Genomic DNA, 23670 nt, shown 5'->3' on the forward strand with positions numbered 1-23670 from the left:
TAGTAACACACACTATAATAATTTGAATCATTTCTGAGCAGGAATATATTGTTAATACTAGGAAGAAGAGCAAAGGCATGCAGTCCCAACACCTGCACTGGGTGTGTGTACACTGGAGAGGGAATGTTCTCAAGTCTCTCACAACCATCCCTTTCTCTGTGCTGCACGGAGGTTCTTAGGCAAATATCCCTCTCCAGAGAGCTCCTATCTGTCTTCCTGTCTCTCTTTCTTGCTATAGTTTGCCTACTCTAAACGGTTGAAATATAAACAGTCTCTCGCCACCTATTACTGTACACTCTTAGAATAAGGTGCCATCCAGAACCTAAAAGGAGTCTTCGACTTTAGCCCATAGGACAACCGTTTTTGGTTCCAGGTTGAACCCTTTTGTCTTCCATGTAGAACCCTTTCCACAGATGGTTCTACCTGGAACCAAAAAAGGGTTCTTCTATGGGGGCGGCCGCAGGGTAGCATGGTGTAGGGTAGCATGGTGTCCAAAATGGGTCTGAACATGCTGACTCACCCATCCCTGGGGCTCCAGAACACTAAACAGTGATGTGGTGCAACCCCCTTCTACCGCCAAGCCTCACTGAGACACAGCGGTGAATAATCATTAGGCTGCTTTCATTACCATCACACATCATCTGAAGGGTGACAACTGTCACTTGTTCATTCTGTCTCCATCTCTCTCTCTCTCTTTCTGTGTGTGTGAATGTTGACTTTTCAAAACTCTCAGTGTAGAATATGCAGCTAATGAGCCATGGCCGAATTGGCATGACATGATTATTATTTATCACTTGTTGTGTGTGTGTGTGAACTTGTGGTTTTCGGAAATCTCAGTGCAGTACAGAACATGTGCCACCGGGTGTTTTGGATTTATATCACTAATACAAATGTTTGACTGAAAGAAGTCACTTATTTTGTGTCAACTCTCACTTTTGCAAAACTCTCCGTGGGATATGGTTTTGAAAGAATGAGAGGATTTTAGTTCCACGGATAAATTATTAGACTGTATTAGTGATTTAAATACTTGGATGGCTCACAACTTCCTCCAGCTAAATCAAGATAAGACCGAGATGCTTGTTGTTGGAGCCAAAGCACAGAGAGGGAATCTGGCCGCATGTTTTAATTCACGGGTAATAAAGATAAAACACCAGATAAAAAAACCTAGGTGTTATTTTAGATTCTGAACTCCATTTCAAATCATACATTAGGAATGTGACCAAAATAGTGTTTTACCACCAACATTTCCAAGGTGCGGCTGTTTCTCTCTCAGGCTGACACAGAGAGACTCATCCATGCTTTTATTACAAGCTCTCTCTCTCTGTCTCTGTGTCTCTCTCTGTCTCTCTCTGTCTCTCTCTGTTTCTCTCTCAGGCTGACACAGAGAGACTCATCCATGCTTTTATTACAAGCAGGCTTGACTACTGTAATGCTCTCCAGTCTGGTCTACCCAAGAAAGCCAGGGGCTGAAACTGTGTATTTTTATTTTAAAGAAATCTTAAAAAACACCTTTTTAGCTTTGCTTTTCATTTTTAGTCATTCATTTTTTTTTTATTTTTTTTTTTATTCTGTAAAGAACATTGTGTTGCATTCCATGTCTGAAATGTGCTGTATGAATACAGCCTGATTTGATTTGACGACTCCACATCTTGTGAATACTTTCTGGATAGATATTTCTACTTTCACCCTTTCATACCTTGAATAGGGACACCAGTGCCATCCTCAGTGTGCTAGTGTAGAGCTCTACTACTGTGTCCATCATTAGAGCAATGGCCAATCTATTCACCAGTTTTGCCTGTTTAACTCACTTTTAAAATAGGTCACGCATTGTTAAATTAATCTTGTTCAGACCACTGATCCTTACTGTTCATTACCCGGACCTGTTGTTAACCCCCGTCTTTCCATTCCTCTCTTCAGCTGGGTCTTGTACGAGAAGCCCAACTTCAAAGGGGAGAAGATCGCTCTGGACGAGGGGGACATAGAGCTCACCTACCCCTTCGACCCCCCTGAGGAGGTAGAGGGACAACAACCGCAGAATGGAGAGGACAGCCAGAAGGAGGGGGGAGAAGAAGTGGTGGCGGCCAAGCCGGCCAGGAGGTTCATCATAGGATCAGTACGAAGAGTAGTCAGGGTAAGAAGAAGAAGTCACAGATGACCCCTTACTATTTATTATATGATTAGCCCTAGAGCAGTGCTTCTCAAAGTGTGGGATGCAACCAGGCAACTACTAAAGCCTAGGTTGTGGTTAGAAACATGGCTTTGTGTATTTGGTGGATCTGAAGAATTCCAAAGGCTTTAGGTGAGAGTTGTGTCAATCTGGTTAGGTGTGCTTCAGTGGAACTGCTCGTCTGTTGATAGACTCTGGCACCTTTAAGGATTTCTGCCTCACAACGCCGTCCTCTCTGTTAGAGCCTGTATCCCAATTGCGCTGCTCTGTGAGACTATAGCACCCTCTAGTGTCAAAGTACCATACCTGTCATTTCCGACTGCCCCCTTCAGGACTACAGTGTGCCAGAGATCAGTCTGTTCCCTGAGGAGAATGCCGAGGGGAAGAAGGTGACCTTCAGAGACACGTCAGATGACGCCAGGATATTCGGCTTCCCCATCAAAGCCAACTCCATCATCATCAACGCTGGACTGTGAGTAACTGTAGGCAACTCTGCCAACTGCTTTTTAGTAGGCCACGTTGGGCACGAGGATAAACATTTCTGAAAGTAAGATGATACAATGTATTCAAATGTAAATCACTGGGGGAGTAGTGCTCAGCTGACATATGGAATTGTTTTAAGATGGGCATACTATGGACCCTTTGGCTATTTTATTTAGAATTTTAGGAGCCCTCTAGGTATAAAAAAAATAATGGATGGCAAAAAAGACAGTCAAAAAATATATCAAAAGAAATAAGGATTTGTAGTGTCTGTCCTAAATCAAGGAGATATAAGAAAGCTCAGGAAATATTTGTAGTATTTTTATACACATATTTAACCCCCTTTCTTTTGTGTAGCCACAAAACTACCTTCATACTTCCAATAATATTTGACATCTGGTTACCTTCAGAAGAGTCCTGTGACACTTGTGGGGTCGTAGAGCAAAACGGAGAACACCGTGTTCATGAGAATCTCCCCTTTCCACAGTGGTCATAATAGTTTTTAGGTTGAACCGTTCTGACGCTACATACGTTTCCGTGAGAAGACCGATTTTCGGGATGTCTCATGGTCTGAACACCGCTCTAGCCCTGCCACCTTTACACCGCAGATGTGGATGTGCAACACTGGCGGATGCGGTGGATTCGGGGGGGGGGGGGAACGATATCTCTATCTTAAACTGACTGATTTTGATGGGGAATTTTTTTATGGAACTTAACTCTGGGGGTTTAACGTTGTATTGGGTGAAAAGAAGTTGAGCTCCATATTACAGTATATTGACTATTTTATTGGTGTGATAGCAGGGTTTTGGTGTCTTCTGTAACGATATCTCTGTTCTGATTGGATTGACTCTCTTCTCTCTTCAGATGGCTGGTATATGCTCAGCCTTTCTTCCAGGGCATACCACGTGTTCTGGAGGTGGGGGGGTTCCCCAACCCTGCAGCCTGGGGTGTGGAACAACCTTACGTGGGCTCCGTGCACCCTCTCAAAATCGTAAGATTGTAATAGACAAATTGAAGAGACTGACCACAGCTAGAACAATGTACACCCCGTGGAAATAGCTTTAGTATGATTCATGTATTGCATTCATAGGTGATGTCCACAAAATGAAAATTCTCTGATGTTTTTATGACAGGGTGAACCAAGAGTGGAGAAACCTGGTGAGCCCAAGGTAAGAATGAACAAACAAACGAATGATTGAAGCTGATACCTCACTGTAAAAGTTATTGGGTAACTTTCCATTGAATCTTACTCAGCCCCCCTTGTGCCTGCTGTTTTGTCTTCCCAGCTGGTGCTCTATGAAAAGCCCTACTTCACTGGGAAGACAAGGACAATCTACACCAACATGAGAGACTTCATGACCAGGAAGGATAGACAGCAGACTGCCTTCATATACAGCCCTGGATCCATCAAAGTACAGGGAGGGTGGTGAGTAGACTGTGTGTGTGTGTGTGTGTGTGTGTGTGTGTCTTACTTCCTGCATCTCATCCTCTGTTTCCCTGTGCTTCTAGCTGGGTGGGCTATGAGAAGGAGGGTTTCCGAGGTCATCAGTATATGTTGGAGGAGGGAGAGTACCATGACTGGAGGGTGTGGGGGGGCTGCGATGCCGAGCTGCGCTCTGTCAGAGTCATTCGAGCGGTGAGTGGGCCATACCATCACGTAACACCCCCATCTCTATCAGGCCCTTGTATCTTGTATCCAGCTGCTGCAGGAATGATCATGCCCTAAATGGCATATACACTGAGTACACAAAATATTAAGAATGCCTGCTCTTTCCAGGTGAAAAGCTATGATTTCTTATTGATGTCACTTGTTAAACCCAGTGTAGATGAAGGGGATGAGACGGCGTAAATAATGAATTTTAAGCCTTGAGACAACTGAGACATGCTATTCAGAGGGTGAGTGGGCAATCATTTTTTTTAAGTGCCTTTGAACAGGGCATGGTAGCAGACGCCAGGCTCACCGGTTTGAGTGTGTCAAGAACTGCAATGGTGCTGGGTTTTTCACGCTCAACAGTTTCCTGTGTGTATATAAATGCTTCCATTGGAAGCATTGGAGTCAACATGGGCCAGCATCCCTGTGGAACGCTTTCGACACCTTGTAAAGTCCATGCCCTGATGAATTGAAGCTGTTCCAAGAGCAAAAGGAGATGAAACTTAATATTTGGAAGGTGTTCCTAATGTTTGGTATACTCAGTGGAAATCATATATACAGGTACTGTCACGGGTGTCGTTGGAAGTAGACCAAAGCGCAGCGTGGGGAGCGTACATTTTCTTTTTATTTGAATAATGTCGCCAACAAAAACAATACGACGTGAAGCTTAACAGGCCATTAGTGCCACTAGCAAAGATAACTACCCACCCTGAAAGGAGGGAAAGGGCTACCTAAGTATAATTCCCAATCAGAGACAACGATAGACAGCTGTCCCTGATTGAGAACCATACCCGGCCAACACATAGAAACACAAATCATAGAAATAAAGGACATAGAATGCCCACCCAAATCACACCCTGACCAAGCCAAAAAGAGACATAAAAAAGCTCTCTAAGGTCAGGGCGTGACAGGTACAGTTGAAGTCGGAAGTTTACACACACCTTAGCCAAATAGATTTCAAATCAGTTTTTCACAATTCCTGACATTTAATCCTAGTAAACATTCCCTGTTATAGGTCAGTTAGGATCACCAGTTTATTTTAAGAATGTGAAATGTCAGAATAATAGTAGAGTGATTTATTTCAGCTTTTATTTCTTTCATCACATTTCCAGTGCTTCAGAAGTTTACATTCACTCAAATAGTATTTGGCAGCAATTCCTTTGATTGTTTAACTTGGGTGAAATGTTTCAGGTAGCCTTCCACATGCTTCCCACAATAAGTTGGGTAAATTTTGGCCCATTCCTCCTGACAGAGCTGGTGTAACTGAGTCAGGTTTGTAGGCCTCCTTGCTCTCTCACGCTTTTTCAGTTCCTGCCCACACATTTTCTATAGGATTGAGGTCAGCTTTGTGATGACCACTCCAATACCTTGACTTTGTTGTCCTTAAACCGTTTTGCTACGACTTTGGAAGTATGCTTGGGGTACATTGTCCATTTGGAAGACCCATTTGCGGTCAAGCTTTAACTTCCTGACTGTTGCTTTGAGACATTGCTTCAATATATCCACATCATTTTCCTGCCATCTATTTTGTGAAGTGCACCAGTCCCTCCTGCAGCAAAGCACCCCCACAACATGATGCTGCCACCCCTGTGCTTCACGGTTGGGTGAAATAATATGTCAGTAAACAATTGTTGGAAATATTACTTGTGTCATGCGCAAAGTAAATGTCCTAACCGACTTGCCAAAACCATAGTTTGTTAACAAGAAATGTGTGGAGTGGTTGAAAAACTAGTTTTAATGACTCCAACCTAAGTGTATGTGAACTTCCGACTTCAACTGTAACTGCCAAAATAAAGCCAACATCCAATATAAAGTGTCTTTATAGACTGTTGGGCCAGAACAATGCGCCTTGGCATAGATCCTACAAGTGTCTGGAACTCTGTTGGAGGGATTGCGGTGGTAAACGCTGTCTCAGGCTGCAATTCAGAATCTCCCATAAGTCTTCAATTGGGTTGAGATCTGGTGACGGTGACAGCCGTGGCACAGTGGCTGTATTAGCTTTCAGAAATCTGCATTTTCGTAACGCAGACCATCCAAAAATCTGTGTTTTAAATCATTTCACCTGCGTTTCATATTGAAAGTCAGTGCTTTTTGGCTGAGTGACAAGGGGCGTGCAACACCAAATACATTAGTGCAACACGTTGGGCAGACAATCGTTTTCATCAGATGACAGCAAAAGTGCAACACTGTTTGGCTAGCAGCCAAACATAAGTAAGTTAAATTACAATGAAAATTCAAGGTATTTTTTTCAAAAAAAAAGATGAATGGCCATCATATTTCTAATGTTTATCATAGAAAGTATGTAGCCAGCTACATTTCCTAATGTTTGTGTCATGTATTGTCATGTTGTGTCCTGTTCCTGTTCTTACTCTTCACCCTGTCTCCCTCTGCTGGTCGTATTAGGTTACCTTTTCTCCCCCTCTTTCCCCCAGCTGTTCCTTGTCTCCTCCTAACTACCTCGTCACCCCTTTTCCCACCTGTTCCCTTTTTCCCTCTGATTAGTCCTCTATATCTCTCTCTGTTTTTGTTTCTGTCTTTGTCGGATTCTTGTTTGTGTTATTCATGCCTGAACCAGACTATCGTCATGTTTGCTGCAACCTTGTCCTGTCCTGTCGGAATCTGCCGGTCCATCTGAGCCTACGTATGTTTTGTTATTAAAGAAGCTCTGTTTACGTTAATTCGCTTTTGGGTCCTCATTCACGCACCGTAACAGAAGAATCCGACCAAGAATGGACCCAGCGACTTCGGATCCTCTCCACTCAGCCGTCGAGATCCAGGGAGCGATGCTAGGCAGACACGAGCAGGAATTGTCTGCTGCTCGACATGCCGTTGAGACCCTGGCCACCCAAGTCTCCAACCTCACAGAACAGGTTCACCATCTCCGCCTCGATCCACCGGCCACTTCCAGGGCTTTCGAATCTCAGGAGCCCAGAATCAATAACCCGCCGTGTTACTCTGGGGAGCCCACTGAATGCCGCTCGTTCCTCACCCAGTGTGATATTGTGTTTTCTCTCCAGCCCAACACTTACTCCAGGAGCACTGCTCGTGTCGCCTACGTCATATCTCTCCTTACTGGACGGGCTCGTGAGTGGGGCACGGCAATCTGGGAGGCAAGGGCTGAGTGTACTAACCAGTATCAGGACTTTAAGGAGGAGATGATACGGGTTTTTGATCGATCCGTTTTTGGGGAGGAGGCTTCCAGGGCCCTGTCTTCCCTATGTCAAGGTAATCGATCCATAACAGACTACTCTATTGAGTTTCGCACTCTTGCTGCCTCCAGTGGCTGGAACGAGCCGGCTTTGCTCGCTCGTTTTCTGGAGGGTCTCCGCGCAGAGGTAAAGGATGAGATTCTCTCCCGGGAGGTTCCTTCCAGCGTGGATTCCTTGATTGAACTCGCTATTCGCATTGAGCGACGGGTTGATCTTCGTCACCGAGCTCGTGGAAAGGAGCTCGCGTTCTCCGTTGCCCCCCTCTCCGCATCACTACCATCTTCCTCTGCCGGCTCGGGTGCTGAGCCTATGCAGCTGGGAGGTATCCGCATCTCGACTAAGGAGAGGGAACGGAGAATCACCAACCGCCTCTGTCTCTATTGCGGTTCTGCTGGTCATTTTGTCACTTCATGTCCAGTAAAAGCCAGAGCTCATCAGTAAGCGGAGGGCTACTGGTGAGCGCTACTACTCCTGTCTCTCCTTCAAGATCCTGCACTACCTTGTCGGTCCATCTACGCTGGACCGGTTCGTCAGCTTCCTGCAGTGCCTTAATCGACTCTGGGGCGGAGGGCTGTTTTATGGACGAGACCTGGGCTCGGGAACATGACATTCCTCTCAGACAGTTAAGGGAGTCCACGGCCTTGTTCGCCCTGGATGGTAGTCCTCTCCCCAGGATTCAGCGTGAGACGCTACCTTTAACCCTCACTGTTTCTGGTAATCATAGCAAAACCATTTCTTTTTTAATTTTTCGTTCACCTTTTACACCTGTTGTTTTGGGCCATCCCTGGCTAGTTTGTCATAATCCTTCCATTAATTGGTCTAGTAATTCTATCCTCTCCTGGAACGTCTCTTGTCATGTGAAATGTTTAATGTCTGCTATCCCTCCTGTTTCCTCTGTCTCTTCTTCACAGGAGGAGCCTGGTGATTTGACAGGGGTGCCGGAGGAATATCACGATCTGCGCACGGTGTTCAGTCGGTCCAGGGCCACCTCTCTTCCTCCACACCGGTCGTATGATTGTAGTATTGATCTCCTTCCGGGAACCACTCCCCCCCGGGGTAGACTATACTCTCTGTCGGCTCCCGAACGTAAGGCTCTCGAAGATTATTTGTCTGTAGCTCTTGCCGCCGGTACCATAGTCCCCTCCTCCTCTCCCGCCGGAGCGGGGTTTTTTTTTTGTTAAGAAGAAGGACGGGTCCCTGCGCCCCTGCATAGATTATCGAGGGCTGAATGACATAACAGTGAAGAATCGTTATCCGCTTCCTCTTATGTCTTCAGCCTTCGAGATCCTGCAGGGAGCCAGGTTTTTCACTAAGTTGGACCTTCGTAACGCTTACCATCTCGTGCGCATCAGGGAGGGGGACGAGTGGAAGACGGCGTTTAACACTCCGTTAGGGCACTTTGAATACCGGGTTCTTCCTTTCGGCCTCGCTAACGCTCCAGCTGTCTTTCAGGCATTAGTCAATGATGTCCTGAGAGACATGCTGAACATCTTTGTTTTCGTTTACCTTGACGATATCCTGATTTTTTCACCGTCACTCCAGATTCATGTTCAGCACGTTCGACGTGTCCTCCAGCGCCTTTTAGAGAATTGTCTTTTTGTGAAGGCTGAGAAGTGCTCTTTTCATGCCTCCTCCGTCACTTTTCTCGGTTCTGTTATTTCCGCTGAAGGCATTAAGATGGATCCCGCTAAGGTCCAAGCTGTCATTGATTGGCCCGTCCCTAAGTCACGCGTCGAGCTGCAGCGCTTTCTCGGCTTCGCGAACTTCTATCGTCGTTTCATCCGTAATTTCGGTCAGGTGGCAGCTTCTCTCACAGCCCTTACTTCTGTCAAGACGTGCTTTAAGTGGTCCGTTTCCGCCCAGGGAGCTTTTGATCTCCTCAAGAATCGTTTTACATCCGCACCTATCCTTGTTACACCTGACGTCACTAGACAGTTCGTTGTCGAGGTTGACGCGTCAGAGGTGGGCGTGGGAGCCATTCTTTCTCAGCGCTCCCTCTCTGACGACAAGGTCCACCCTTGCGCGTATTTTTCTCATTGCCTGTCGCCGTCGGAACGTAACTATGATGTGGGAAACCGCGAACTGCTCGCCATCCGCTTAGCCCTAGGCGAATGGCGACAGTGGTTGGAGGGGGCGACCGTTCCTTTTGTCGTTTGGACTGACCATAGGAACCTTGAGTACATCCGTTCTGCCAAACGACTTAATGCGCGTCAGGCGCGCTGGGCGCTGTTTTTCGCTCGTTTCGAGTTTGTGATTTCTTATCGTCCGGGCTCTAAGAACACCAAGCCTGATGCTTTATCTCGTCTCTTCAGTTCTTCAGTAGCCTCCACTGACCCCGAGGGGATTCTCCCTGAGGGGCGTGTTGTCGGGTTGACTGTCTGGGGAATTGAGAGGCAGGTAAAGCAAGCACTCACTCAAACTCCGTCGCCGCGCGCTTGTCCTAGGAACCTTCTTTTCGTTCCCGTTCCTACTCGTCTGGCCGTTCTTCAGTGGGCTCACTCTGCCAAGTTAGCCGGCCACCCTGGCGTTCGGGGTACGCTTGCTTCCATTCGCCAGCGTTTTTGGTGGCCCACCCGGGAGCATGACACGCGTCGCTTCGTGGCTGCTTGTTCGGTCTGCGCGCAGACTAAGTCCGGTAACTCCCCTCCTGCCGGCCGTCTCAGGCCGCTTCCCATTCCCTCTCGACCGTGGTCTCACATCGCCTTAGATTTTGTCACCGGACTGCCTTCGTCAGCGGGGAAGACTGTTATTCTTACGGTTGTCGACAGGTTCTCTAAGGCGGCTCATTTTATTCCCCTTGCTAAGCTTCCTTCTGCTAAAGAGACGGCACAAATCATCATCGAGAATGTTTTCAGAATTCATGGCCTTCCGTCAGACGTCGTTTCGGACAGAGGTCCGCAATTCACGTCTCAATTTTGGAGGGAGTTTTGCCGTTTGATTGGGGCTTCCGTCAGTCTCTCTTCCGGCTTTCACCCCCAGTCTAACGGTCAAGCAGAATCTTACGCAGTCTTTCTTTTCGCAACCCTGCGTCTTGGTCAGAACAGCTCCCCTGGGCAGAATACGCCCACAACTCGCTTCCTTCGTCTGCGACCGGGCTATCTCCTTTTCAGAGTAGCCTCGGGTACCAGCCTCCGCTGTTCTCATCTCAGTTCGCCGAGTCCAGCGTCCCCTCCGCTCAGGCTTTTGTCCAACGTTGCGAGCGCACCTGGAAGAGGGTCAGGTCTGCACTTTGCCGTTATAGGGCGCAGACTGTGAGAGCTGCTAATAAGCGTAGAACTAAGAGTCCTAGATATTGTCGCGGTCAGAGAGTTTGGCTCTCCACTCAGAACCTTCCCCTGAAGACCGCTTCTCGCAAGTTGACCCCGCGGTTCATTGGTCCGTTCCGTATTTCTCAGATCATTAATCCTGTCGCAGTGCGACTTCTTCTTCCGCGATATCTTCGTCGCGTCCACCCGGTCTTCCATGTCTCCTGTGTCAAGCCCGTTCTTCGCGCCCCCGCTCGTCTACAGGGTCCGTAGGATTTTGGACATGCGTCCTCGGGGCCGTGGTCATCAGTACCTAGTAGATTGGGAGGGGTACGGTCCTGAGGAGAGGAGTTGGGTTCCCTCTCGGGACGTACTGGACCGTGCGCTGATCGATGATTTCCTCCGTTGCCGCCAGGTTTCCTCCTCGAGTGCGCCAGGAGGCGCTCGGTGAGTGGGGGGGGTACTGTCATGTATTGTCATGTTGTGTCCTGTTCCTGTTCTTACTCTTCACCCTGTCTCCCTCTGCTGGTCGTATTAGGTTACCTTTTCTCCCCCTCTTTCCCCCAGCTGTTCCTTGTCTCCTCCTAACTACCTCGTCACCCCTTTTCCCACCTGTTCCCTTTTTCCCTCTGATTAGTCCTCTATATCTCTCTCTGTTTTTGTTTCTGTCTTTGTCGGATTCTTGTTTGTGTTATTCATGCCTGAACCAGACTATCGTCATGTTTGCTGCAACCTTGTCCTGTCCTGTCGGAATCTGCCGGTCCATCTGAGCCTACGTATGTTTTGTTATTAAAGAAGCTCTGTTTACGTTAATTCGCTTTTGGGTCCTCATTCACGCACCGTAACAGTTTGACGTTAAGCTTGCGTTTTAACTTGCTACCGGAGGAAAAACTACGCCTGAGGAAAGTACCGTGGAAATGTAATGGAATCCAATGGAATATATAGTGGAGAAGTGCGACTAAAGTATGATAATAGCCCTTTAACATTCAGGATTTGGAGGGAACTGAAGCCGAGCAGAATTTACAATAAAAAGCATTTCAGATCTGTGTTTACAAAATGCAGCAAGATATTTTTCTCCATTTCATCTTTCCTTTTCTGTATGAAAAACGCAAACGCGACCCCTGTGGTATGTGGTTTACATCGTTTTCATGTTCATCAAACCGTTCAACCATTGACCACTCGTGCTCTTGGATGGGGGCGCATTGTCATCCTATAGGGGCATAGCCATGGTAGTCAAAATAATGGCCTGCCCAGCATTTTTCTACATGACCCTAAGCATGACGGGATACTAATTGCTTAATTAACTCAGGAACCACACCTGGGAGGAAACACCTGCTTTCAATACACGTTGTATCCCTCATTTAGTCAAGTGTTTCTGTGTTTCCTGTTACATTTAATACATGCAGATGACCTCGGCAAAGGGACGTACTCAGGCTTTTGGTAGCGTCTTTAAGGGCAGTGGCACACAGTAGCTGTCCCCATACCTGTTTAAGTTAAGTTTCGGATGGAGCTGATCCTAGATCTGTGCCTAAAGACGACCCCTACCTGGAGCCACAGTATGTGACCTCTGACCACTCTGTCCCCTGTAGGACCTGACCGAGCCCATGTTGGTGTTGTATGAGCAGCCCGACGTGGAGCAGAACAACACCTTTGAGGTGACCGAGGCCCTTCCCGACGTGGAGCAGGACAACACCTTTGAGGTGACCGAGGCCATTCCCGACGTGGAGCTGTTTGGCTTCCGCACCACCACGCGCTCCATCCACGTCGTCAGTGGAGCGTGAGTGCAAATGCTTGTGACAAGCAGCGTTGGAGTCCAACAGGGGTGTAATCTAGTGTCGAACAGTAATGACCGATATCATTTTAACTGTGACAGAGGCCGGATAAGATAGTAAGAACATGATCATAACTGATCATAACTAGAGCCAATGTACAGTAGATATGGCTCTGATAATAACTTGATACTGGCTGATACATTGATGAGAACATGATCATATTTGACGATACCTTTATAGACATAACACATTAAACGTAAGTTCCCTCCAACTGGGGAATAAAGGACATTTCGGGGTATTAGTGGAGGTTTGACGCTAAGTGGCCACTGTTGTCTCCTCCTCCAGATGGATCGCCTACTCTCACGTGGACTTCTCTGGTGACCAGTATATCCTGGAGAAAGGTTTCTACAGTAACTCTGCTGACTGGGGCTCTTCAGACAACCGCATCTGCTCTGTCCAGCCCATCTTACAGGCGAGTAGGTCGTCTAGAGACGCTTTGCTACGGAGTTGACAGTGGAGAGACGGAAACAGGCAGGCAAATGAACTGAAAGAAGAACACACACACACACACACACACTGTTAAGATGCTCCTTTAATGTTAATATTGAAACGTATTCATCGCTGAGGAAAATTGGAAGGGATTGCTGATGTCAGACATCGGGATGTTTACTCGGTGCACCCGGTTCTCTTGTCTGTTTTCAGGCTCCAAGTGAAAACCAGGGCAGCGTCAGAAGTGAGGTGAGACATCTTGTAGTATCGTGCGTGTATATCCTTCTGCAGTCACGCTCTTCTCTTTTCACACTTCACTTGTACTATGTACTACAGTAAATGTGACTGATTTGAACTCTCTTTCTTCCCTGGCTGCCCCTGTCTGTCTCAGGTGATGTTGTACACAGAGCCAGATTTCGAGGGGGAATGCCATGTGTGTGACAAGAACCAGGAGTCCCTCTCTGACAAGCTCATCGCCAAGTCCTGCAGAGTGGTGGGGGGAAGGTGGGACAGAACCAACATGCACAATATATATATATATATTCACACACACACACACCAAGTGTAGGAAAAATTTATAATTAGGAGAGATGGAAGTATACACAGGCTTAGTGGAGCTGTAGAGGGATGGTATGGAGTACTGCAGAACCTAGAGATGAGCCAGCATATAATTATTACAATTAAAGGGGAGTTCACTGTACTGACGAGTGTGTGGCGTTAGTAAATTAGTTTTAAATGGGTTTTGCGTGTTCCTCTACGTTTCAGTTGGGTGGTGTACGAGGGCTGTGAGTATTCAGGGAACCTGTACATCCTGTCAGAAGGAGACTACCCCAACTTCACCAGCATGGGCTGTCCTCCGAACTGTGTCATACGCTCGCTGAAGACTATCCCGCTGGTAAGACCAATCCTCATATACTGGTCACACTCATATAGACTGGCTTTTTCACCATCAAATTTTCCTTCACTTTTTCTGTCTGTCTCTCACTCTATAGCTTTCTCAGTTTTATTTTCAATCACTTAATGAATCAATTTTGTTGTATTTAGCTTAACGCCCTATAGCCGTCTCTCTTCCCCATACCATTACTCCTCCCAACCCCATACTCTGACCCACTGTAACACTGCTGCAGCCTATCCAACCGTGTGTGTGTGTGTGTGTGTGTGTGTGTGTTCATACAGGAGAGGTTGGAAGAAAAACAGAAGACACATTTCCATCCCATATGGACTAATAAAGTATATATTAACACTGTTTCCCCAGGTGTTCTCAGTGCCCTCCATCTCACTGTTTGGTCTGGAGTGTTTGGAGGGCAGGGAGATCACAGTGGACACAGAGGTGGTCAATATGCTGGAGGAGGGCTACAACAACCATCTACTCTCTGTCAGAGTCAACCGAGGCTGGTGAGTGTGTTTAAGTGTGTGCGTAAGGGTATGCGTGTTTAAATGTGTGTGTGTGTGTGTTTCTGAGTGTTGATATTGTGCTCTAGTGTGTTTGACCTGACGAAGATCCGTTCCAGATGGAAACATTGTCAATAAAGCGGTGAATGTGGGAGCTTTAACAGTGTGCACGTCTATTTGTTCTGTACTAGTATTCTTTATTAGCCCAGCACCTATGTTTTTTAAGATGTGTGTATGACCACACACTTTTCTCTTGTGTCCCTCTCTCTCCCTATACCTCACTTGCTCTCTTTGCAGCTGGGTGATGTGTGAGCACAGTAACTACAGGGGGCGACAGTTCCTATTAGAACCCATTGAAATCACCAACTGGCCCAAATTCAGTCAGCTTCTCACCATTGGCTCAATGTACCCAGTACGGCAGGTTAGAATCCCTATGACTTTATTCACTTTGTTTGGGTTGGTTTATAATACTATACTTCTACCCAATTCATGTTTCCTCTTTTTATTTACTCATATTTATATTTACTCATATATATTATTTACGTGTGCCCATTTCCTGCAGAGACGGCACTTCTTCCGCATCAAAAGCAAAGAGCGAGGTCACTTCCTGTCCATCCAGGGTGGCGTAGAGGAAATGAAGTCGGGACGTGTGGTGGTGACCGAGCAGGTGGAGGGCATGAGCGACATCTGGTTCTACCAGGAAGGCCTCATCAAGAACAAGGTATTGCTCACTAGGAATAAAGTTCCTCAACTTTTTCATTCTCATGATCATTTTCTTTCACCTTACTGAGGAACCCCTGGGACTCCCCCTCGGACCCCATGAGTTAACACATACATACATTGACAGCCCTAAAATGTTGAGAATCTGTTTTTTTCCCCTATAGAAGTAAATATCGAGCATTTTTACATCTTCAGATGTTATTTCTCCTATTTATTTTACACTATATTTATCATGTTTTACAATCAATGTACCACATATCCTATCCACATCGCCTAGATGTTTTGCTAGTTGAGCACTCCAGATTTCTCAATTACTTATGTCTCTTGCTCTCGTTCTCTAGTTGGCTCCTACTATGAGCCTGCAGGTAATGGGGAACGTGGAGGCGGGGGCGAAGGTGGTGCTGTGGTCAGAGACCCGGCAGCCTGTCCAGACCTGGTCAGCCCAGATGAGAGGCACCATCCCCAGCCTCACCTTCCCTGGCATGGTGTTGGACATCAAGGGTGAGACACTAGTCTAATTTTAGGAGTGAAATTATAGGAACTACACATACATGATTTGTACTTTCATGTAATACTATGACCACTCAGCACCTATTGGGTAAGTGTTTGGGGTAATACCCCCCCCCCCCCCCAACATACAATAAATTGATGATAAAATTGTATCTCTCAGGTGGCAAGCAGTACGACAGAGACCATGTGGTGATTTTACCAGAGAGTGAGGAGAGGCCTTGCCAACAGTGGGAGCTGGAGCTGCTGTAACCTTCCAATAACCTTCCCTCAACCCACACCCTTCACCTGCTCCTCCAATACAATACATTCCAATATCGACCAACCCCTCAGAACTCCTGCTCTTCAGTCTGTGGAGACGGACATTAGGAAGCACCGCAGAATGAACCTTGTGTCATCATGGTCAGGCACTCTCAAGAGGATCCCAGAACATCTTCATTACAGTTAAAGGGTTTCTTTCATTTCGTGAAGAATCATATGAGGGTTATAATATTTTTGCCTGAATGTGAGGACAGCAGCATACGAATGACTCATCTAACAACCAGTGCCTTTGGATGTGGTCAACTGGAGAGGATGGGAAGGGTCGCACTTCTTTTCCCCTCCCTTAAATGTGTGTATTTGAATTATTCTTTTTACAGACGTTCTACCCTCTCAGATTCTTCCTTGACTTCGATGGTATGACCCGGCTTAGCACACACAGTAGTGGACAGAACCACTCACTTGAACCCACTAATGATTATTGGGAAGGTCAACTTCCGTCTACCATATGATACATCATCTGTGGCTACAGTCAGTGTATTTAAGAGGGTTTCATAAAGGAAGCCAAATCTATGCACATTATTTTCTGAATTGGCTTAGTTCAACATTTTGTTTGACTATGTAATTTACTACCTTTTGGGAAAACATTGGATGGGAAGTGTGTTCTTTAGGCAGTATAATACATACAATAATGTATGATGCGGTGCAATGACTCTGTGGGCTTTTATGCAGTTCCTCTCTAATGCTACAGTGTGTTCTTCTATTTCACTATGGTCTTATCTATTTTCATAGATATGAATCATACATTGCCAAACACTGTCAAGATACAGGTTACTTTCTTATTTTTTATATTTAACACCAAATGCCTTGCACCTCAAGGCATTATTCTTTGATACCAAAAATAGAATGTGAAAAGAAATGAGTGGTTTTAAAATATTAAATAAAACTATCAAAAATGAAACTGTTGTTCAAATGTCTGGTCTTGTCTTCTATTGTAGCTAAGTTACTGTCGTGTATTCCTTGGAGAAAGACATTCTGGGACATCACATGTTTTCACAAGCTTTCACATGTTATTATAATGCAGACAGGTCAAAATTGAGGAGTGGTACTGTCTGACTATCATCTAGTTTGGCTATCAGGATTCACACAGACATATTCTGGAAACACTGTGCAAGCTGTCCCGAACACCATGGTGATGTGTGTACAGGATACAGGACTGTTAAGAGTGAGACAAGACAACTGATAGTATAGTGTGGCCTACTCTGTACAGAACATACTATGCATATGTACATACAAGTAGCTCAAAGTTAAATACAGTATCAGTCACAAGTCTGGACACACCTACTCATTCAAGGGGTTTTCTTTATTTGTACTATTTTATACATGGTAGAATAATAGTGAAGACATCAAAACTATGAAATAACACATGGAATCATGTAGTAACCAAAAAGTGTTGAACAAATCAAAATATATTTTATATTTGAGATTCTTCAAATAGCCACCCTTAGCCCTGATGACAGCTTTGCACACTATTGGCATTCTCTCAACCAGTTTCACCTAGAATGCTTTTCCAACAGTCTTGAAGGAGTTCCTGCCTATGCTGAGCACTTGTTGGCTGCTTTTCCTTCACTCTGCGGCCCAACTCGTTTTGTTGAGGTCGGGATTATGGAGGCCAGGTCATCTGATGCAGCTCTCCATCACTCTCTTTCTTGGTAAAATAGCCCTTACACAGCCTGGAGGTGTGTTGGGTCATTGTTCTGTTGAAAAATAAATGATAGTCCCACTAACCTCAAACCAGATGGGATGGCATATTACTGCAGAATGCTGTGGTAGCCATGCTGGTTAAGTGTGCCCTGAATTCTAAATAAATCCCAGACAGTTTCACCAGCAAAGCACCCCCACAGTACCCAGTCCGGAACCTCCGGCGACGGGCCACAGTCCGGAACTTCCGGCGACGGGCCACAGTCCGGAACCTCCGGCGACGGGCCACAATCCGGAACCTTCGGCGACGGGCCACAGTCCGGAACCTCCGGCGACGGGCCACAGTCCGGAACCTCCAGCGACGGGCCACAGTCCGGAACCTCCAGCGACGGTCCCCAGTCCGGAACCTCCGGCGACGGTCCCCAGTCCGGGATCTCCCGCGACGGTCCCCAGTCCGGGATCTCCAGCGACGGTCCCCAGTCCGGGATCTCCAGCGACGGTCTCCAGTCCGGGATCTCCAGCGACGGTCTCCCGTCCAGAACATCCGGCAATGATCCACACAGCGAGGATCCCCAGCCCGGGGCCTATGGCGAGGATCCGCAGTCCAGAGCCTCCGACGATGATCCACGAGTCAGTGATACAAGAACCTCCGGCGACGGGCCACAGTCCGAAACCTCCGGCGATGGGCCACAGCCTGGAACCTCCAACGACGGGCCACAGTCGGGAAACCTCCAGCGACGGTCCCCAGTCCGGGATCTCCAGCGACGGTCCCCAGTCCGGGATCTCCAGCGACGGTCCCCAGTCCGGGATCTCCAGCGACGGTCCCCAGTCCGGGAACTCAAGCGACGGTCTCCATTCCAGAACATCCGGCAATGATCCACGCAGCGAGGATCCCCAGCCCGGGGCCTATGGCGAGGATCCGCAGTCCAGAGCCTCCGACGATGATCCACGAGTCAGTGATACAAGAGCGGACTCAGTGTAAAGGGGGGCGGCGTCCAGAACCAGAGCCGCCACCGAGGTTCAATGCCCACCCAGACCCTCCCATATAGGTTTAAGTTTGCGGCCGGGAGTCCGCACCTTTGGGGGGGGGGGTACTGTCACACCCTGACCTTAGTTATCTTTGATTTCTTTATTATTTTGGTTAGGTCAGGGTGTGACAAGGGTGGTTGGTTTAGTTTTTGTATTGTCTAGGTGTTTTTACCCTGTCTAGGGTTTTTGTATATCTATGGGGTTTTAGTATGTCTAGGTATATGTAGGTCTATGGTGGCCTGAATTGGTTCCCAATCAGAGACAGCTGTTTATCGTTGTATCTGATTGGGGATCCTATTTAGGTTGCCATTTTCCATTTTGGTTTGGCGGGTTATTGTCTATGTGTAGTTGCATGTCAGCACTCGTGTTTATAGCGTCATGTTCGTTTTGTTATTTTGTTAGTTTGTTTAGTGTTCTTTGTTTAATAAAGAATAATGTATTCATATCACGCTGCGCCTTGCTCTCCTCGTTATGTCGAACGTGACAAGTGGTTGTCTTTTGGGCAAGCATCCTTTACGGCTTTTAATTTTGTAAAACACCCTTCGAAACAGGCTAGAAACGCATTCATAATGTATTTCACACAATAGTACTTAGGTAATTAGAACTCGTGACTTGTTTTGTAATAAAATCAGAGTTGACACATTCCATCATTCCTCACGGGTCTTCATTCATGCATGAAACAATGGTGTAGTTGTATTAAATGGTATTTCTTGTTTGCTCTTTTGAAGGTGAAATTCAGGCATGGTAAGTGAGGAACCTTTGTCTCCTTTGTCTATCAATCTTTCATCTCTTCTTTAGCGGTCGACATCTCATCATCTTAGTTTTGTCAGTGTTTCTTCATCCTACCAGTCCCATCGCCTCTTTTTCCTGCACTATGGTTCACAGTTGCATGTTTGTAATTCCTTAAAGTCTCCATTGTGAAATGGAAGGGTGTGAAACCTTTAGGATAATGCTTGTCAGGCAAAATGCACATTTTGGTGATAACCCAACTGCAGTTTGAGGCTTACCGTCTGAGACAATCCACAGAGGTGAAGGATGGTGGGAGAGAGAGGAGGACAGGAGAAGGAGGGAAGGATAGGGGGAGATACTTTTTTATTTAAAGAAAATACATTGATCGCCAAATAATTAATTTAGTACACTCTTTACTACATTGTAACAGTACTAGAAAGTTCAAACCAAGCCACCCCTCCTTGTCCACTGCACACAGATCCCCCCCACCTGACACCCCACAACTCTACAAAGTCTCCCACATGGTACCCCAGTAGCATAGCTCTGGGGTCTGTACTCCCCGCGCCCTTCATCTCATGCTTCCTGGTCTTCCACACTGCCAATTTTTGCCTGCCCCAACCGGTAGTTTACAAGGCAGTCCCTTCGCCTGCCAGCCACACTAAACCTAGGCCCTCCAATGTATAGTTCCCAAGTCAGCCCTGTACACCACCACCCCAGGACAGAAAACAGCCCTGTACACCACCACCCCAGGACAGAAAACAGCCCTGTACACCACCACCCCAGGACAGAAAACAGCCCTGTACACCACCACCCCAGGACAGAAAACAGCCCTGTACACCACCACCCCAGGACAGAAAACAGCCCTGTACACCACCACCCCAGGACAGAAAACAGCCCTGTACACCACCACCCCAGGACAGAAAACAGCCCTGTACACCACCACCCCAGGACAGAAAACAGCCCTGTACACCACCACCCCAGGACAGAAAACAGCCCTGTACACCACCACCCCAGGACAGAAAACAGCCCTGTACACCACCACCCCAGGACAGAAAACAGCCCTGTACACCACCACCCCAGGACAGAAAACAGCCCTGTACACCACCACCCCAGGACAGAAAACAGCCCTGTACACCACCACCCCAGGACAGAAAACAGCCCTGTACACCACCACCCCAGGACAGAAAACAGCCCTGTACACCACCACCCCAGGACAGAAAACAGCCCTGTACACCACCACCCCAGGACAGAAAACAGCCCTGTACACCACCACCCCAGGACAGAAAACAGCCCTGTACACCACCACCCCAGGACAGAAAACAGCCCTGTACACCACCACCCCAGGACAGAAAACAGCCCTGTACACCACCACCCCAGGACAGAAAACAGCCCTGTCAGCCTGGAACAAAAGGAAAACAGATGCTGCACTGTCTCTTCCTCCCCACAGAATTGACACCCCTTTCCCACTGATGAATCACGGTGCGACACATATCTGTTCGTAGCGATAGACCCCTGAATTATCCTCCCCTGTAGATCAGCTTTTACACTTCTCTATGGGAGTCTTATACAGGGAGCGACAACGTCCTCTCAGAGAAGTGCCCGGTCCCAAACCCCCCTGCCACTCCGTTGCCCTCAGCCCATGCAAATTGTCTTTCTGAGCCAACTTGATAGCCACCGTTACACAAAGCCTTTTTGCTGGCTGGACAAAAGCCCCTCAGTCCTGAACGATAAAATAATCTCCTCACCCACCTGCTGTCCCCCTGCAGCAGCAGCTGGGGGGAAAAAGGAGGTAGGTGGTAAAAGGAAGCAGATCGGTTTAATTAGTGGTTCAACGGCCCAGTCGCTGCCTGTTTCCCAGCAGCTCTCTGAAGGGGCCCGCTAGTGCAGCACGGATCCCCTCCACCACCTGCTGCAGCAGCCTGGATGACTTTATGGAGGAAGCCTCCTTTCTCAGGTCACCCAACTTAGTGAACCCCGTTCTCACAGGTCTGGCTCGCAATCTCGGAGAGGTCAGCACTCTGGTCTTGATGAGTGGGTTGTAGAACAGTGGCTCCTCCACTAGCCGTGCTCCTGGCCGTGAAACATCACTGTAAACAGTTGAGGGTCTCTTTCCATGCCCGAAGCACAGCAAGGTAGAACGGCATAAAGGGGTTGACATATCGACCTGCTCCAGATCCATAAGGAACAAGTGCCTGTCACATTCAAGGCCCCCTGACCTCATTAGAACAGCCAACGCTGTGTCTCACCACACACCCCCTGCTGGTAAAAAAAGGCTCTGTGCAGCTTGTCGGCAGAAAGCTGTGACTCTGGACCCAATGTCCACCAGCCCTTGTCCCCCTCGTGCAAAGGCTGGTGCAACACTGCTGGAATGTCCAGTGTTGACCAGACCAAAGAATAATCATTTTTGCAGTTGCTTTAATATATATCAATTTAGAGATGAGTAACATACAGTATTTAAAATGAAAGTGAAATAACTGTAATCTACTGTGATATGTTCTAATCAAGTAATCACCAATGTACTCAGAGGCCAAGTAATGCCCTGTCGTTACTCATCCTGGCCTTACTCAATTTAAACTCTCTCCCCTCCCTGACAGAAATCCTCTTCACTGGAGCCTTGTCATAAGACATCACTAAGATGTAGAACTTATTAGAAGAACCTCTGTGTACGATTGTCTGCTAAAAGACAACAGGTTTACATTTTGAACAGGCAAACAATATGGTAGATTATGAATATAATGTACTGGTGCACTGCAACAGGCTGTGTGTGTGTGTGTGTGTGTGTGTGTGTGTGTGTGTGTGTGTGCGTGCGTGCGTGTGCTTGCAACCTTATGTGCTGGTGACTGAGCAGGATCTCTCTGAAGCTATCAATCAGGCAAAGGCAGATCATGGATCACCATTCTGACTATCAGAGACTCTGAACTTCTTAACCAAGGCGCACACACACACGCGCGGGCACACAAACACAATCATACGTACGGTATATGAGTACCCAGTGGTGTGGTGGGGGCAAAATGCAGGTATGCCCACTTTTTTCCCCCCAGTGGGTGTTACATATACTCACTTACTTCTTAATCCACACTGGTGTCTGTCAAAGTAGTGTAGTTGGAGATGTATGCTGTATCAACTATGTAGAACAATAAAGAAATCACAAAGTAGGCTACACAAACGTAGCTCTCGAAAACCCTTACTGTCCAAACGTTTCAGCCCGTACATTCACCCGCTATTGACTTCATGCGAACTACGGATGTAGGATCTTAATTACAAACATCTTTCATTAATTATAATCCACATATTAATTCACATTTCCTGTTTTCTGCAGGATTATTTTCCTGCTGAAGCAAACTGGCTTAAATTAAGATCCTACATCTGTACAATTGCGACACTGTGTTTTGACGTTTAGAAACGTCAATAATCGTCGCTGTCAAACCGGGTTTTGAAACATACGCTGATATGCCCCTCATCTTTCATTATCAGTGAGGAAGAATATTTCAAAAATATATTCGTACCACATGGCTGTGAGTGCTTCGCTGGTGCCTCCAGCCGAAGAACTATGCTTCAGCTCAACTTCCTCCCCCAGCTACGCTCCCATTTCCGATGCAAACTTTTCCAAGGATGTCATCACGCTACACCACTCAGTAGAGAAGGCGAATATAGGCCTTTGTATTTTGGAGATAGAAGGATGGAGTAAATTATAACTTTGTAGCTGTGTTAACTAGTAGTGACCATGCAACACGGATGGTCTACCAGTATCTTAACAGTCAATTTGTGAGAGTGAAACCCTGAAAAAAACTATAGGAAAGAAAAAAGCCTTTCCTTCAAGCTGTTAAATTAAGGATGTTTTTTTTACCCCTTTTTCTCCCCAATTTCGTGCTATCCAATGGTAGTTACAGCCTTGTCCCATCGCTGCAACTCCCATACAGATTCGGGAGAGGCGAAGTTCAAGAGCCATGCGTCCCCCAAAACACAACCCTGCCAAGCCATGTTGTTTCTCGACACCCGGAAGCCAGCCGCACCAATGTGTCGGAGGAAACACCGTCCAACTGGCGACCGTGTCGACCGTGTCAGCGTGCACTGCGTCCGGCCTGCCACAGGAGTCACTAGAGCACGATGGGACAAGGATATCCCGGCCAGGCCAAACCCTCCCCTAACCCGGACGACGCTGGGCCAATTGTGCGCCACCTCATTGGTCTCTTTTTGGCAAAATGTGAGTATGCCCACTTCTCCAGGCACCACTACACCACTGCGTGCACCCTCCCACCAGATGTAATGCACATTTAGACTCCCACGTGTACACACACTTATCTGCACGTCAGTAGCACAC

At 47.1% G+C, this 23670-nt stretch overlaps 1 protein-coding gene across 1 annotated transcript in view; it reads left to right on the top strand.

Moving 5' to 3' along the window:
* The window catches only part of LOC110488383 (uncharacterized), an 86248-nt gene extending 69397 nt beyond the window's left edge, over positions 1-16851 (top strand). Inside the window, exons 7-22 of the mRNA XM_036971163.2 lie at positions 1918-2131; positions 2500-2639; positions 3512-3638; positions 3781-3816; positions 3934-4073; positions 4157-4283; positions 12342-12529; positions 12870-12996; positions 13227-13262; positions 13405-13517; positions 13779-13908; positions 14269-14408; positions 14703-14826; positions 14968-15126; positions 15467-15626; positions 15796-16851. Of these exons, the coding sequence (XP_036827058.2) occupies positions 1918-2131; positions 2500-2639; positions 3512-3638; positions 3781-3816; positions 3934-4073; positions 4157-4283; positions 12342-12529; positions 12870-12996; positions 13227-13262; positions 13405-13517; positions 13779-13908; positions 14269-14408; positions 14703-14826; positions 14968-15126; positions 15467-15626; positions 15796-15884 (2050 nt within the window). The 3' untranslated portion in view covers positions 15885-16851. The remainder of the gene's footprint in view (positions 1-1917; positions 2132-2499; positions 2640-3511; positions 3639-3780; positions 3817-3933; positions 4074-4156; positions 4284-12341; positions 12530-12869; positions 12997-13226; positions 13263-13404; positions 13518-13778; positions 13909-14268; positions 14409-14702; positions 14827-14967; positions 15127-15466; positions 15627-15795) is intronic.
* Positions 16852-23670: the final 6819 nt, after the last annotated feature.

Source organism: Oncorhynchus mykiss, chromosome 30, assembly GCF_057628025.1.
Source record: "Oncorhynchus mykiss isolate SJ-2025 chromosome 30, ASM5762802v1, whole genome shotgun sequence".
NCBI classification, from domain to species: domain Eukaryota; kingdom Metazoa; phylum Chordata; class Actinopteri; order Salmoniformes; family Salmonidae; genus Oncorhynchus; species Oncorhynchus mykiss.